This window comes from Pteropus medius, unplaced genomic scaffold (genome assembly GCF_902729225.1).
Source record: "Pteropus medius unplaced genomic scaffold, Ma_sr-lr_union100, whole genome shotgun sequence".
Classification (NCBI taxonomy): Eukaryota; Metazoa; Chordata; class Mammalia; order Chiroptera; family Pteropodidae; genus Pteropus; species Pteropus medius.
Window position 1 is genome coordinate 2,533,885 of NW_024351730.1, and position 18,074 is coordinate 2,551,958.

General features: G+C 33.2%; 1 protein-coding gene across 7 annotated transcripts in view; it reads right to left on the minus strand.

The window, feature by feature from the left end:
• Nucleotides 1–18,074, minus strand: part of ATP8A1 (ATPase phospholipid transporting 8A1) — a 216,589-nt gene that overhangs the window by 142,634 nt on the left and 55,881 nt on the right. For 3 of the 7 annotated variants that reach the window (XM_039845109.1, XM_039845112.1, XM_039845107.1), the window contains 6 exons: nt 15,744–15,817; nt 9,889–9,958; nt 8,093–8,220; nt 4,287–4,398; nt 2,821–2,986; nt 1,564–1,691 (listed from right to left, as the gene is read on the minus strand). In XM_039845109.1, coding sequence (XP_039701043.1) covers nt 1,564–1,691; nt 2,821–2,986; nt 4,287–4,398; nt 8,093–8,220; nt 9,889–9,958; nt 15,744–15,817 — 678 coding nt within the window. Of the gene's footprint in view, nt 1–1,563; nt 1,692–2,820; nt 2,987–4,286; nt 4,399–8,092; nt 8,221–9,888; nt 9,959–12,510; nt 12,585–15,743; nt 15,818–18,074 lie in introns of all 7 variants that reach the window. The other 4 variants (XM_039845110.1, XM_039845108.1, XM_039845113.1 and 1 more) reach the window with 2 other exon arrangements.

An 18,074-nucleotide genomic window follows, 5' to 3' on the forward strand; every position in this document is an offset into this window, starting at 1 on the left:
GAGGAGTGACTGGACTGGAGATTAAGTTGGAAATCATGTCAAATGAAGAACAGAAGGAGATGGAAGATATTTAGTTGGGAGAGGAGGATATGATAGAAAAATAGGCATGATAGTTCAAATATTTTACAAGGCTATCATTTGGAAGGATTAGACATTTTCATAAAAGAACTATTGGGCACAACTAGCTTCAAAAGGAGCAGTTACTAATCTCACTTCCGCACAAGGGAGAAGCTGCTTGGTAAGGGAAGATCTATTCTGTTAGGAATGTTATGAAATATCTGTATATAAAAAAAGGTGGTTGATGTTTATAAGCTTGCTGGGTTCATCCAACACTAAAATCATATAATTATTTAAAGCAAATATTATTTTAAAAATACAAATAAAAATAATAAAGTGATTCACTGGTTGATTTTTACAATGAGTTATCTTATTATTTCTTCTTATTGTAAGTGGGAAACCATCAGTAAGTTTTAATTGTATTATACAAATTTTATTACACAATTTTCAGTAACATATCTCCTTCATGAAATGAGCTAAACTTGTGGCTCATTTTAGACCTAAGTTATATTGATCTTTTACCAATGAATTAAGAGATTAACAGCTGAGGTAGATCATTTACCATGGAAAGGTAATAAGCAGTTACAAAAGTATCATCAGTTATATGTTTAAAAATTCTAATGTTCACATTGAAAAACTTTTAACTGATTTAAAAAGAAACATCAAAAGACAATATCAAAATTTTTCAAAATAAAGGAAATATTAAACTTTTAGGCAGATTAAGACTAAAGATTTATTTAATTTACATAAATTTATTAATTTTAACTTGGGTGAAAATAAAACTGAGAAAAGCAACATATTTTATAAATAAAAACATTTAGGAAACAGATGCCCAGCATGTTTTCCCAAAATTAAAAAAGGTATTTAAAAAAAAATTAACAGGAAAAACTCAAGCACAGCTGAAATTGTTTATAGTGTGGTAAAAAATCTACATAGCTGTATAACACATGATAGACATCCCGGTTGTTACAAGTAATGAATACACTATTATTTTACAGTGCTCGATTATTTATGAAGCTGTCTGCTATGTTGTGAAATTTCTCTCATCTATATAATCATTGCGAAATGCAGGTAAACAATGTTTTATCATTCCTACGTGAGCGTCCAAAAAAGTATGTCTCAAAGAAGTCAAATGGCCTGCTAGAGTTCACACAGCTAATAAATTATAGAACTAAAACTACAATCTAGATATTTTATTTCCAAATCTCATGGTTCTCTTCTCCAAGACCACTAAGTAACTCAAAATAGGTTTCCTGAACTAGAGACCTATTGTTCCCAGGAGGTCTGGTCTGTAAACTCGTGTCATGCTGAGATAAGACACTGTTACTGATTTTCGCATGTCAAATGAATTTGTTATAATTATATTAGGCTCAAAAATATTTTGAAATGTCATCTGTAGTCAACAAAAGGTAAGGTATAATTTTTTTCAAGAGATCAAAAAAACTATCCGAGAAGAGACAAAACGTAAGTTTAAAGTGATACAAAATAATAATAATTCAGATTTACCCAATTTATGAAGTATGCCTGGGTAAATTTCACCACTTCTAATGTCACCAGTAAGCTGATTGGAATGAGGTTGTTGAAAAGAATAATAAAAGTCAAGAAATTCAGCCCAAAATTATTAGCGCCACCATCTGTTAGGGGAGGTGAGAAGAAAGCCAATTAGAGTTTTACACATTTTATTTTGCATCGACCAGAACTTTAAGGATACAAAAATTTTCCATATTAGCATATACAGGTAGTTGGGGAGGAACACTGTGTTGATTACATGTCCTTATTCTCAAATACATTCTTCAGAATGGAATAGCATTACTTGTTTTCAATATGATGTTAATCCTAATAAGAACTGCATAATGGTACTAAAAGGTGAAAGCATTTCCAATTTAAAGCATGCCTTAAAAGCAAACAAGCAAAACAAGAGCAGCGAAACTAACTCAAATAGCAAAAATAACATAGGGCTAGACCCAGGTAAATTCGGCCCTAAGTAAATTATACTCTTCCTCTTCAATAATGAAAATAAAACTGCTATCCCAGATATACCGAAATAGTAAATCAATGTCTGTAAAAACAAACAAACAAACAAACACACACACCTTGAAATAGCTGCAAAGCTAAATAATAAAAAACAAATGAAAAAATCAATTTTGCTATAAGATTTTACTAGAACTTGTTTTCATGCTTTTGAAAATTAAGTATTTATTGGTTAAGTACTCATCAAAGGCAATGCAAACTTACTTCCCAGAAATATTTAGGAGTGGTGCACTAAACCCACAATAGTAACGGACAAAAAACAAAAACGCTCCAAAGGGAAACTATTCGATACCAGTTGCCCTAAGATAAAATGCTCATTAACACAGAACTCACTGTGTTCATGAGTCCAAATTAAAGTACATTTAATTTAAACATCTCAAAAACATGTAAACTTCTTTTGGTGCTTTATACGCAATCTGCTTTCTTTACGAGACAGCTAATTACCTGTGTTAAAATATTTTTAAAACAATAAGTTAACATTAAAACAATAGTAATGAAATAACATGTTATATTATGATAGAGGGCTCATTATATTTGTAAGGACTCTGAAATTCTAGAGATACTAACATTTTACTTACTTTTACTGGAAACTGCATTGAAAAAGATTAAAAGCCCAGTTATCTTGGCAACACGGTTTTCTTTTCAGAAATAATAGGAAATTCCAAGGTTGTGAAACAAATACATATTTTAATGAAAGAAAAAAAAAATGTCAAAAAGCACTTTAATGCTTACAGTGTAGATTAAGATACCAGTCCTTTCCAGAATGCCTTCGATTCCAGATGGCTGAGCCCACAGAACAGACAAGGGACATGGCAATCAAGATACAAAATAAAATCAAAATTTGTACGTTTGTAATCCGTTCCACATTTGAGAGTTTAAGTGGTGGACTTGTTGAATTCTGTAAAAAGAAACAAGATGAGTAATAAGAAATGTGTACAAATGATTTAATAATGTGTATATAGTATTTTGATGAGGACGACAAAGTCACAACTCAAAATCTAGACACGATTTTACACCTGAAACTTATACAGATAAGAATCACAGATGTAATAAGCTGTCAAAGGTTAACTGTCTTTTTCTCTAAAGGCCCCTATGTCATCTAAATCTTTTTCTAGGGTGTAAAACAATACTAATAATAAAAAGAAATAACATCTCTTTTGTAAACGACTTTTCCATTGTGGCAGGTAAGACAAATAATGTATTACTTGACTACCTAAGTAAACAGGGTAGACTAAATGCTTCTAGCTTAGTATCTCAGCTCAGGAAGATAGGCAAAGGAAATTCCAAAGTTTGAAGGAAACATTTAAAAGATCTCTGGTTTCCAGATTTCTAATAATTGTTTTACCGAACACAGCAGCACTCTAAGCAATCCTGGCTATAAAGAATAACAGTGGCGAGTTTCCTCAGTTGTATTTAATGATGAAAAATGACTATGCTAGATCTGTGCTAAGGTATCCAAAGGACCGAAAATGAAATCTGTCATAACCAATAGAAAATGATGGCTTATAGAATTTATAGAATGATTAGGGGTGGAACTATTAATAGCAGTTCTGCTTGTCTGTTTATAACATTTCATGTCTTTACAATGTGCAAAGTTATTAGCCCTTAGAGCAGATTTTTATGCAGTATCTTAAAACTGAGTTTCCCATACACATCTAACCACTGAACACTGATTACATTATAGCAGAGAAGGAGCATCCATAGGCATATGTAAACATTATAAGTGGCTAGGATTAAAGTTGATTTAAAATGGCCTAACATAATAATGCTGTAAAAAATTGGTCAATATTTGATTCACAAGTTTTTCTTTTGATTTTATTTAAAAAATGAAAATAAGTCCTAAAATTTTATTATTGTATTAAAATAAAATTATAAGACAAATACTTTAATGCACAGCACTCATTGTTATACAACTTGTATCAGTCACTGCAACAGTTAGTAAATGCTGCTAATGGACCAATACACAAAAATCACTGAGAATTCATAGACTGGGTGATCTCTGGTGAAACTCGCCAGTCTTGTGTGCTGCGTCACTGCACAGCCCACTCACCGAAGAATGAGATTCTGGATGTATAGAGTAGGGCTCAGTAATCTGTGACAGATGGTCTGCTATGTTTGGGACTACTGCACAGACAGCTACAAATAGCACATTTTCAAAAGATTTAGGTCCAAGAGGTTTTCATAGATAAAAATCGCACCTGCATCAACTTGGTGTCATGTCCAGTGTAGACAACTATTCCATGAACCCACTGTGTATTTCTCAATTGAGCGCCTCGAAGAAGAATCTGATCAGCTCCCAGGGGTACAGTGCTATGACAGATAATGCTGACATTAGAAATGACATTTTCTAAAATGCTTAAGAGTTCTACAGCCACATATAGTTATAAAATGGTTGTTATAAAATAATCATTCTCATATTTGTTATTATTTTTAGAAAAGAATTTTCCTACCAATAGAAATAATTTTTGTACAGAACAACAGCTGGAGGGAAGCATTTCAGTTGCTTCTCCTTAACATCAAACCAGCTACTTCCTATGATTTCACTACCCAAAATAGTAGACAATGTTTTGGAATCCAAAGGCTAATTTTCAACCCTATTTAAGACCTTTCCTGATTTAGTAAGTCCATTTAGGGTTCTGAGGTATTTGAAAGTGGTGAGATTATGAGATCTGTTTTCCCTCCCCCACTTTTCTTGAAATTAAAAATAACTTTGTTCATAATAAAGGTTCAAAATATATGCAAGATAAATACACAGATCTCTTCGCACACTTGCACTGCCATTCCTGCCCTCCAAAGATAAACCCCTGTATTTAAAATCTCTAGAACGTTCATTTTATTGTATTTGAAGATCAATTCTTCAAGAACTGTGAATGAATTTCCAGTAAGCAGTAAGCAGCTAACAAACATCTTAAATACTTCTCTGAAATGAAAGCGAATTGAGGCTATCCATTTAGTATCATTTAAACCACATTTTTCATGAATAAAGGTCAAGTTGGGTCTTTTGTGGGTTTTTTTGCAAGGCTACCCGCTATGGTAGGTCGCTGATTGATATAATCTCACACAGAGATATCAGAAGGGTATAAGGTATTGCAGATATAGTGGGATTCTTGATGGAAATGTACTACCACAAATTTAATGGCTCAAGGATACCCATCATTAAGCCTTTGTTTTAATAAGAAAAAAGCAAAAAAAAAGTCAACTATAAAGAAAAATACATTAAAAATAACTTCTAGAAAAAGGAAAAAATTCTCCCAAGAAAAGTCTCCAGACAAAACAACTTCTTTGTCAGTGGAGGCAGGTGAGACTGTAGCTTTCATATCTGGTGGGCTTCTATGGTCCAGCATCCAAGGTCAGTAGCAGCTTTGGCCTTGGACCTTCCTTCAGGAACTACACAAATATCACCTGTTCCAGTGAAATTAATCTGCATGGGTTAATAATGACAGCACCTGAAGACTTCCATTTAAATGAGTAAATCCTTAGGAAATAGTGTATTCCAATTTGAAAAAGAACACAGCAATTGTAACTCTCATTCTTTATGTACAACAGCATACCTTTCAGACCCATCTAAAAGGGAACCCTCCTTGTGTATGTTTCAAGATTAGGGGTGCACTTAGTAGCTGAAAGGGACTTCCGGCCTAAAACAGGTTTCCAAGAAGTTCTTGGGAAGCTGTTGGACTGTGCTCTGGGGCACATGTGTGCCCACTCTTCCTCATGTATCCAATTACGTATAAAGTAGCCACTGTCACCTCATCGCTTGTAGTATAGATCGATTGAAATTAAATGTAAACTCTTCAAAAGCAAAAAAATACTACTTGTCAATTACAAGGATTCAAAAAGTATTAGTTATTATTAGTTTTCGTCAGAGATGGAATTCTAAAGCCTCTGGCATTAGACAATAACCCTCATCTTCAATGGAATCAAAATACACTCTTCCCAAATAAAGAGGCTCCAAGAGCTCTGGGAAATCACTGTAAAAAGTCAAATGTGCTACAAATACAAAGGTAGTGAAAATCGACTGCACATCTTATATAAATTAAAGCATATTATACGAATTCTACCTGCACCCTAAATCTTGACACCATCATACAAAGTTTCTCCCTCACTGTGTGGATTTGCTTGGCATCAATTTGATGGCAGAATTGATAAGAAATAGAAGCTAGCTAGTTAGGAATGTCAGACTACAGAAACCTTACTTGCATAAATGGCCAAATCTATCATTAGTCTAGAACCGTATGTTCACGTAAAGATCATTCTGTGTAAATTTTAGGACAATATATAATTACTTTAAAAATTACAGGAAAATTCTTGGTGGATCCGAATAAGGATGACAGTTCAGGGTATAATATTTCAAATGTCCTTTAGAATTCAAATACAGTAATAATACATTCCAAATAATGAAAGCATTGATCATTTTTCAGGCTGGTACACTGAATTAGTGCATTTAGCTGGCCACTTACAAACACCTGGAAGATAAGTTATAATGTAAAACAGAGAAGGTAGGAAAAGAGGGGAGGGGAGGATGAGAGGAAGAAGAGATGAAGGAAAGACCCACCCTTCCTGCCAGGTTCTGCCTCATGTCTTTGCTCCACTTTGCAACAAAAACTTAAAAAACCTGTTTATACAGCAGGTCCTCGAATAATATCATCACTTCATTAAAGGTAGTTTTGTTATGTTAATGAGATGCTACAGAAATCTAACTCTTGTTTATATCAATTAGCCTATGATAAAATTGCTTTCATCATACATTATCTTGCTTGAAGTTGCAGAACCTATGCATGACATAGTCAACTGCATCCTTGACATCTGTTCGGACATCACAAACTTCTTAATTCCAAAACTGTATGCTGATATTTCTCCCTCAGAAATCTCCAGTGGATTCCCATGTCACTCAGAACACCCTTAAAATGGCCTACAGAACTTTGCATGGCCCACTGTTATCTCTTAGCCCTTCCTTGGTCACTCCACTCCAACCACGCTGTCCTCCGTGACATTTCATAATTATTCCAGGCACTTTCCCACTTAAAGGTGATGTAATGATATAACTAATAATTTACACTCACTATTCCTTCTATCTGAAATACTCTCTCTCCAGATAATCAAATAGCCAACTTCCTCACCTCTAAATTACCTTTGCTCAAATGTTACCTTCTGAATGAGGTTTACTGTCATCACCCTAACTAAAAATGAATCCCTCCCACAGGCTCCCAATCTATTTTATGCTAGGCTATTTTTTCCTAAAGCATTTAACACTTTCTAACATAGTATTATTTTTTCCTAAAGCATTTAACACTTTCTAACATAGTATAGAATGTTTGTCTGTTTGTCTTTCTCTGACTGCAAGAAGGTAAGTTCACAAGGGCAGGCAAATTTATCTGCTTTGTTCACTGCTGTCTCCTTAACATCTCTAACTGGCCTAGCCTACTAGGTGCTTAATAAGTCTTACTGGTTGAATGGTTGAGGGAAGAAGCAGGAAAGAGAACGGGGATGGGAAGGATAGGTGGAGAGGGGAGAAGAGCAGAAAGCGGGTAACAGCAAAGATGAATATAGATGATAACACAGCCTAGAAAAGAGCATATGTAACTACACAGAGAAGACAACAAGAAATTACCCAGTATAATGGACCCCTTGGGGGTAGAGTCTGATCTCCTTAAGGTATCAAGAGATCATAGGAATGGACCTAGGCCATGGACTCACAGTTAAGCCTGTCACATAAGTATCGTGGCTAAAAAGTAAGCCAATAAACAACATGTCAGAAGCCTAGCATATCCCTGAAAACATCCAACTGCCAGGTCTGCAGGAACCCTGAGGAAGTCTTCAGTGATACCTACAGGGTTAAGATCTAGCATATTAACAAAAGGACTCTGGGAAGAAGTAACAAGGAAGTGCTTTAGAAAAAGGTTTTGAGTACTCAGACTTAAAGCACAAGAAAATAATATGTACTCAGGTCAGCAATACACTATGACATAGTGAATTCTGTGTTTTTATGAAGACCGATTTTACATACCCATGTCCATCAAGCCTTATGTTTCCAACAAAATCGTAGAGATGTCTGTTTGGACTTTCACACTCGATTCTGCCAGAAATTCTCATCAAACTGTCAATGTCTTTTATATCTGATGTTAATGGTAAGCCCTGTTTAGAAATGTTTAAATAAGCAAAGAGTATATTAAATACATAGCATGTGGGAGGGAGGGGAGATTTCTGAATTCATTTAGGCCTATGATCTAAGAGATTCCAATATTTCAGAAGCAATTCTTCCCCTTATACAATATTCTGTCAAATCACAATTAAGGGATATCTTTCTCTCCACTAGAAAACAGGTTTTTCACATAAGAATAGAGCAGCTTCTGTGGAAGTTCTAAAATGTGTATAGCGGAATATAAATTAGTCTGAAAATATATTTTGAAATAAGTTCTTAAAGAACTGTTTGCTTCCAAAACTAAATATTTAACATTATACTATTTGAATCTATGTGCTGAATCTCAGTAAGGGGCTAAAATATGAATAGAATATGTTCAAAGAGAGTAGTTATGCTTCTGTTCTTTTAGTCTACTGAGAAGGAAAACTCCAAAATAGTTTTTCCCTCTGGCCAACTAAACTGCCTGGAACTAAACAAAGCTCCTGCTTCCTGTGGCACTCTGAATTCAGATGCTCTGTGATGACCTACTTCTACTACACCTCAGTCTCCCCATTCACAATTCACCTAGAAGCCAAAAGAATACAGTCATGTGCCATAAAACAATGTTTTGGTCAACGACTATGGTGTATAGCATGGTGGTTCCATAAGATCACCATGAAGCTGAAAAATTCCTATCTCCTAGTAACATCACAGCTGTCTTAACGTCATAGCACAACGCATTACTCACATGTCTGTGGTGATGCTGGCGTAAGCAAACCTACTGTGCTGCCCATTGCACGAAAGTACAGCACATACAATTATGTACAGTACATAATACAATAAAGTTAATAAACAACTGTGTATATTTACCATACTATATTTTTTATCATTGTTTAGTGTGTACTTTTTACTTACAAAAAAAAAAGTTTGCTGTAAAACATAATGCTATTTTATGCCTGTAGCAGCTTCATCAATGTCTCTTTATTGCATCATTTTCTCTGGGCTTGATTTAATCTTGTGTTGTTTTATACAGCTATGTGCTGTACAAGCTTGTAGATTAGGAGCGACAGGCTATGCCACAGAACCCAGGTGTGTGGTGGGCTATACCTTCTAGGTGGTGTAAGTGCACTCCATGATGGTCGCACAATGACAAAATGTCTAAAGGTGTATTTCTCAGAACACATCCCTGTTAAGCACTCGATTCTTTTAAAGGTCTTTTTAAAACTTTAAAAATAAAAACCTTACAGTTGTTTTCTGTTAGGGATGGTACGAGAAATAAGTACAGAAATCGAAGCTATTCCCTGATATTAGTGAGACTTTCAGAACAATGGAAACATCTTTTCGGTATGGCAAATCCAAATAATTTGGCCAAGTGAATAGGAAAATGAATAAGTTAACACATGTTAAAGCACTTAGAATTACTACTATTATTATTAACACCAGAGTGTTGGCTATTACATATTAAAAATATTACAAATAGTAAATATATGATGGACTATATTTAGTGGGCAAGTAAATCTGAGTGTTACATACTACTCAACAATGTCAGTTTATAAAACCTCTTCAAAGCATCTCAATGAGAAAATGTTTGCAATTGGACAGAATTACTTCATCTCAAGACAGTAAGAAAAAAAAAGTTCCTGATTCCATGTAATAAAACAGCAACAATTATTAGACCTTACCTGTCTAATTTTCAGGTTTGTTTCACCGTCTAAGTTGGATGTTTCAATGTAGCACATGGCCTGGGGCTCACTATTGTTTAAAATTGAAAAGCAAAAAGATTTAGTGGGGGAAGGAAAACATAATAATAACTTATTTAAATACTCAGACTCACTGAAGCCTTTTGCTCTAAATAAAGCTTTAATTGTCTGGTTTCTTGATGATTTTCATTTTAATTGCAAAATGCTGTGAGGCAGAACCCATGCAGACAACTGGATCAGCTTTTCAGCCAGAAGGACCCAAAAGCAATTTCCTGGCAACAATCAGTATAGATCTTCAAGATAATGTAAATGATTAAATTTGTCACATCGTACCTAAATTGTTCATCCACATAGTCATAACACAGAGTGTATCTGAAATGCAAAGCACTTTTGTGTCCAGATTTATCTTTAGCTCAAAAATATCAAGTGAGATTTCATGCTCATAGCCCATTGTAAATTGGTTAAGTCGTTGATTAGAAAATTCGAGATTGTTGCTTCTAAAAACTTGCATTTACTCCCCTTTTAGAAAAGATGAACAGGATCACATGAACCATATTTAAATTTTAGCCTAATTTTAAAAAACCGTATGAACAGATTTTATAATGAAAAGAGATATACACTTTTCTCCCCCTATTTTTTCTGCTCTTACTCTATTTCTTAAGGCTGCTTCAGAGATTCCTGGAGCAGCAAAAGCTAAAACTAAAAACACCCAACTTGGCTATATTGCTCCTTGGCCTGAACCTAAAAGATCCACCTTATGGGTCCTCACCAGAGTGTTTTAGTAAAGTTTGTTGTGCAGTGGCTGGTGTAAGGGTTCTATGTTTTCCAATTTTTTTCACAGGTACCACACACTGGACCATGCCCCTTCACATGCTAACTTTACTTGCCCAGCAATTACAGACAGATGAGTCTGCAATCCAACTATATAAACTGATCCTCAACTAACTATAAAGACAAGCATTCTGAAGTTAATTCAATCTTATTAGCATTTAATTATATAAGCCTAATTAACATCATATAAGTAACCTTGAATATAATCTCTGATAAGCATGTATATTCGAAATTGGCAAGAAAGAAATTTGTAGGTTACAAATAATTGGAATTTTCTAATCAACTCCCAATTTGTACATGTGCGAAACAGACTATTCTGAGTTTCAGAAATGGGCATGGAGCTTAGTTTTGTGGCCTGATGATTTGTGAAAATTACTAAAACACATGGTCATTGATCAAATATTTTACATATTTATTTTAAAGTAACTTTGCAAGTTCTTCAATCGACTCTATGGCTTTTTTTTTTTTTAATTTAATAAAAACTGATACTTTTTCCCAACTGGAGAAGTTTTTCAATATCTATATTTTCATTCTCTCAATTATTCAAAGTTGTATTTTTTATTACTGTCACAATAGTAATTTGGCTCTGACCATTGCTCCCAATTTGTAATTTACTTATGTATACATTTGAAACATAAATGGTATATGAAATTATAAAACACATCTTCTGATAATATAGAAGCATGATAATAAATGCTAAGCGAACAATGTTAATTCCATACTTTGGCCAGTAAAATGCATTCAATTTTTATTTTACATATCCAAGGCCATTCTCATACTGAAATGAAAATAACATTCTAATTCTATTTCTATCATTTTTTTTTTCATAAAGCAACTTCTCTAGGACTTTAAATGGCTAGTAACTTAGAAAACCAAAGGGCTGACTTCTATTTGAAATGGAGCGAATAAAATATGCACCCAAGTTAATAACATACTTAATCTCTTAGGATAGCTGTTACTGAAGCAGTTCTTAACAGTGCTATGGAAAGGCAGCAAGATGTCTCAGATAAGGAATCATGCTAGATAATAAATATTTCAGCAAATAATGATGACATCCAAAACACATACTACATCCAGAGAGGCAAAGCAAGCTTTTTGATTAGTTAGTGGAAAAATGAAACAAGATGCGTATCACAATACAGACACTAGTAGACAGCTAAGATTTATCACAGTAACGTGCACTTGTCTCTAGTTACAAGTGGGATAAAAACTGATCCCAAAGCATGCGGTACAAAATGTACGACATCGAGCTTTGTGCAGGGGGTCCTCTGTAAACCCTATACAAGCCCAAATTACAGTCATGATTGTTGAAGGGATTCTATAGAACTTATAGAAAGTTTTAAATATAAGAATAAGACAAATGTTTTAATCTTAAAAATTTCTCAATAACTTTGTTTCATATAAAACTTAATGTTGTTCAAAACAATATCCTGGAGAGGTATTAAATTAAGCCTCAGTATTTAGGCATGTTGTTAAATATGAATACATATTAATGATGTATAGGAAAATAAAATCAACTTTTACTGGCATGCCTCTTGGACTCCTATTGATAACAACAGGAGCTGAATCTGCCCACTTGAGGGATGAACATCATCCAATAGGGTATTCATAAAAGGCCTTTAAAATGTCCATAAAATATCCATCACCAAAAAGTATAAAAATGTTTGTTTTAAAGTAAGACACACAGAACTCAACCATCTTTGGGTATAACTGTTCTCTGGCGTAGGGTGAGGATCCACATACACACATCCTGTACGACTCAGCGGTTCTAACCTTGAGGACAGGCTGATGAGATCTGCTGGGAGATGTTCCCCATTGGTCACTTTCACTATTTCCCCTACTGCCACCTACAGGTCCCAGTTTAAAATAATTAAAATGGGAAAAAAAATGAATAACAGAGGAAAAAAACAAACAAATGGACAAAGGAGACAGAAAGTTTGAAATTATTATAGAAAATAATACATGTTAATAAAAATGTCTAATGCCAATTTTTTCAAAACTTATTTTGATCAGGTCTAAAGGCACAAGAAAACGGAGAATATCTAAAGATTACTTATTTGCTTTTAAGCTCAATTTTCAATTTTTAATGCAGAAACTTTTTGATTATTAAAGTTTATTCATAAGCATATTATCATATTAAATAAAAAGACATTTTTATATAGAGCTACTTTATCTTGAAGGTTTTCCTTTCTCTAATTCCTCACTCTCATGCTATCTATTGCATGTCCACTGCTAGCCAAAGAGAAAAGAAATAATCATGGAAACTACTTTTTAGGCCTTTGAAAAACAAATTATATCATACTAGTTCTTCCACCACATATACAATTTAAAAAACACTTCATTTAAAATTTTCTGATTACAAATGTTTTCAAAGTTAATTGCATAAATATCTTATTAATTTTAATGCAAAGCTGTAAAGACATGGATCATAGCAAGTTAAAGGCATAATTATAGCCTTTTGAGTTATTTAATAATCAATAAAATCTAAGTAATGAAGTGTTGTTGGAGAGTAATCCTATGAATCTGGGAGAAATTTTTCAAAGGCATGAAGCAGATATGCCACAAGCCTGTTTGTACTTGAATTAATAGCTTGTATTATTTTATTCTATTTTATACTTTCTAAATTCATAAATATATGTTTGTTATAAGCTAAAATTTCAGTTTCTTCATTTCAAAATGAAAATCAATGAAGCAGTACTTTCAACCATACTTATGCTTTAATTTCAAACTACCTCAAAGAAGATATACTATTAGTAATAACTGAAAAATTTTGGAAATTAAAATATTATAAACTGTTGATTATTGCTGCTAAATGGTGCTCTTCTGCAGATGAATATCGCCATGTATTTATTTTGATAGTGGACAGTGTTGGCCTAATGAAGATATTAGATTAGGAGTTAGGTATTTCAACCTTGATCTAGTCATTAGCTAAAGTTAAGTAGCTAAAAATAAGACTTACAGTCAAAATTCTTCTTTCTGTTAAATGATAAAACTTTTATATACTTCTTAAGGCTAATGTAGGTTTAAAAGAGTCAACTGATGCAAAATCCCTTTTGAAAAAAAAGAGAAAAAATTGAAAGGTGGTATTTTGCCACTTGGAAAAAATAACTGTCTAAGAGCATGAGCTTTGATATATTACTGTGAATCCTACTAAATAAGAAAAAACAATAAATCAGGTAATCTTTTTTAAAATAATAATCTTTGGAGGAAGTTAATTACTATAAAGGTTATATAAAGATATAAAAACTATTTAGATCTACAATATTGATAGCCACCAGTGAATGTTTTTAATGTTTAGAAAATAAATCCTGTAAACATGCTCTAAAGTTTAAGAAATAATCGCATAGAGCTTTCTGAGAGTTTCTGAGATTGAACAGAGGCAGATAAAAATATTTTGAAAGTTTTCAACTTAGAATTAAGTATAAAGTCAGGGCAGTACAGTCATCTATCTTCCTTTTTTGAGTATAAATATTTAAATATTGTAATTAATGATTCATCATACATGGTTCTCTCTCTGATATATTTAATCAGTAATATTTTCTTAAATTGCTGAAATGCTTTACTATCATTTTGAACTTAGTTATATAAATATGACATTCAGATGGTCAAATACCCGTTTCTTCTCTTAAATGTTTATTTAGTACCAACGTTTTGTTGATTAGGCTTGCCTAAAACTTAAGTGACATATCATCGAACGAAAAGGGGAATCGAGGAATATTAGAGTCCAATCAAGTAACTCATCTTACTCGCTTTAAAAGATATGAAATCAAGGCCTGCGAGATTAAGTATTTTGTTCAAAATTACCAAGGCAAGATAAGAACCATGGTTTTCTGCCTCCTAAGCAGATCTCTTTCTAATACCTGATGCTACACAGTTCCTGAGACAAACACAGTAAGTTCACAGTTAAACTCATTCTCACACTGCCATCTGTGAACCATTACCTTTACCTCGGTTTCAGAAACCTGCCCTGATAAAGGGTAAGGAAATGAAGCTATAAACAGAAAGGTAAGTTTAAAAATCTATTAATTTTAATTTTTCTGAAAACAAAACCTATAAGTGAATGGCACAAAGAGGTCCCAATTATAAAATATGGAAATATAACTACCTATAGTTACATCAACTACTTGTAGACTTACTTCTCTAAATATCTGGAAAACTCTTACTTGCTCAATTAAGTTTCATTCACTAACTTGTCATAAATCCAATCATTTTCAATAATGACCTGATTAAACAGATTTTGAAAAAAAGGACACTGTCCATATTTACATGTGGATTTTACAAATAAAACTGTCCAAGGAAATGATGATAAACAACCTCTAAAATATTAAAAACATTTTTCTTAATTTATATTAGGACTTATTTTATAGTTTTTAAACCTAAAACCATTTGAAAGTCACATTCTTTAAATGGTAACAGTGCCATATGTTCTGAATACTAATTCATTAAGATAAGGTATGAGTAAAACAAAAATTATCTAAATTCGGTAACAAAAACAGAAAGAGCAAAATACTTCTTTTTTATTGTTGGAAGAGTATGGCATTTCAATGACAAAAAAGAAATCATAAATCCATTTTCTTGTACCAATCCACCATAAAGATCAAGACACTTTGGAGGGAAATATGAATGCATCATAAAGGAATTTAAGATGAACAAATATTGCAAGATACAAATCAATAAAGAACCCAATCCATGTATTATATAAAATAAATGACAGGAAATTTTGCAAGAGCATAGTCCACAGAAAAGGATGTGGACATATCTAGAAGGAGAGCAGACGTAACTGTAATTATAACTTTTGAATTATATAGTACACCTATCACTTATTCTATATGGCAAACATGAAAGAGTCCTTTAAGTCCAATCAATTTTTTTAATGCTTAATTCAAAATCATTAGAGAGGTTTAAAAATTTTCGTTTATTCCTTATTTCCTTGGAGAAATCACAAGGTCAATGCAGGGTAGAGAAACCATCCTCTACACTGTTTGAGCATCAGTAGGTATCTCTACCTTGATGAGAGAAGTACAGTGTCAGCAGGTATATACTCTTTGCCTTTTATTATAACTATATCTCCAACATTTACCTGAAAGAAAACTGGGAATTGGTTAATTATCTGTATTGAAAGATAGTTACAAATATACAACCCATTGTATTTAAACACAGAATACAGTAAAAATGGTTATTGGCAAACTAGAACCATTTATCTTCACAAAATGGCATAAAATTATCTAGGAGTAAGGCTGAGGATGGGGCAATCCTATAAAAAAATGAACTTGTATCTTTGTTTTATCAGCTGTATAACTTATCTTCATAATTCTATCCACTTAATTGACATCACAACATCTCATATTCTCTCCCTCTGACATAAAAATAAAAAAGAGGAATTTACTAAATGAAAACTTTATCCTATTTAAGGAAGTCTTAATTAGACTTTATAATTAGAAAAACTAACTATTAGATATATAATCATTACTCCTCATGATGACCTTATAAGTGTTAGTTATAATTCATAATTTAGAGTGAAAAGAAATGGGTCTTAGGTTCTAAGTTATTTGCCCAAGATCACAGCAAGATGAAGGGCTTAGACTCACACCTACATATGACTGTCCACAAAGTCTGATTTTGTAAAAATAAATTCAGTAAAACTATTACTGTTTTTTAAATTAAAAAAAAAAGTTTAATTTCTTTCTCATTTTAATAACTGTTAACAATTTTGTAAGTATGGCCTGAAGAGAAATTAAAGACACAATATGGCCAGAAATTGTTATGAGTAATTTAAGTGACAGGTTTGTCCTAGAGCTTTGGTCAAATAACACAATACTGATAGCCATTATATCATGAAAGCTCCCCTCTCTTTTAGTAAAATGAACCTAAAATACATTAATTCTTAATCAAGAAAAGAAAAGCCTTTTTTTGTTACAGCTTTTCTTTGTTGTCATTAAAGCCTTTTTGTTCTTTCCTCTCTCTACTTTTCCTTGAACCCTAAAATAACTCTTTATTGGGGGAAAGGTGAAAATGGTGTCCTCAGACAAAATCACAATAAAAAATTATTGTATAGCTAGCCCACAGTGGTCTACTTTATATACTGAGAGGAACAGGTTAGGGAATGTTGGATGGGGCCTTCTCATCTATAGTATGTATACTGGTTATCCATGTAAGGAAGCTCTAGATGTTTTGATTCAAAAGAGTTATTTCAGCTGAAATCTGGATTATCTAAAATTGATAAATTGCCAGGAACTGTGGAATCAAACACCCCCGTCCACAAAAAAAAAAAAAGGGCAAACTGGGAAAAAGCAAGAGTAGGTGTAAACTGGCCCTTAAAGTTCTGTGTAGTGACAGTACACTGAGAGCACCCACTGTGAGCAAGACAAAGAAATGTTAAGTTCTCTGTAGCCATGGCTTCAGAAAGAATGCTACCCGAGTTACCATTTAATTGTTCTTTAATCACTATTTGTGTGTTAATGGTGACTTTCCAAATAGACTATATGCTTCACAAAATCAGGATCATATCTGTCTACATTACAGTTTTTGATTGCACTGCTTGCCAAAATATTTACTGATTGTAAGACAAAGAAAGGCTTCTGGTTATTACACCGAAGACTAAAAGAAAATGTTAGTACATTATATGGTATAAAATAGTTACCTCAGGTGTCTGGGTACTAAAGCACTTAGTTATCCTCATGGTACTGTGAGGAAAGCAGGAAACTTACTTCCTCTTTGTGATGCTTATGTTTTAGATCACTTTCTCAAACACACCCATATATCTCTCTTTCTTTTTGGGTTCTGAACTCCTAATGTGGCATTCCCTCTTCCAGTCTGGTGTGTGTGTAAGAGGAACAGACAAAAGAGAAAGTCAAGATGGAAAAAATTCTTTGATCATATGTTCTAATTGGAGGAATAGTCATGGACATTAGTATTACAATTGGGAATTATATAAAAGGGTAAGCTTACCAAACTATAATAGACTGATCTAAAACCTGTCCTTGTCCAATTGTAGGCCCTAGCATACTTATATTTTTACTAGGGAAGTTTTGGAGATATCAATTCTTAATCCAAAGAAATACATTTCATGGTGGAAACACATGCATTAAAACAGTTTTATAAAGTGACTTTTACACATGTATACAGTCCACCTCTTCATTCTTCTCTAGGAAGCCAGAATAGTGTATAAATTCTAAGATTCCTCACCTAAATTTCTACCTGCAATGATCTCAAAAATCCTGTGAACAATCTCAACAGCATCTCATTTTGAAGGACTAGTTTTGTGGTAAGGGCAACGAAGATAGCTGTTTACATTTCAAGAGTAGAGATGCAATGCCTTGCATAGGGCTTTGTAATTG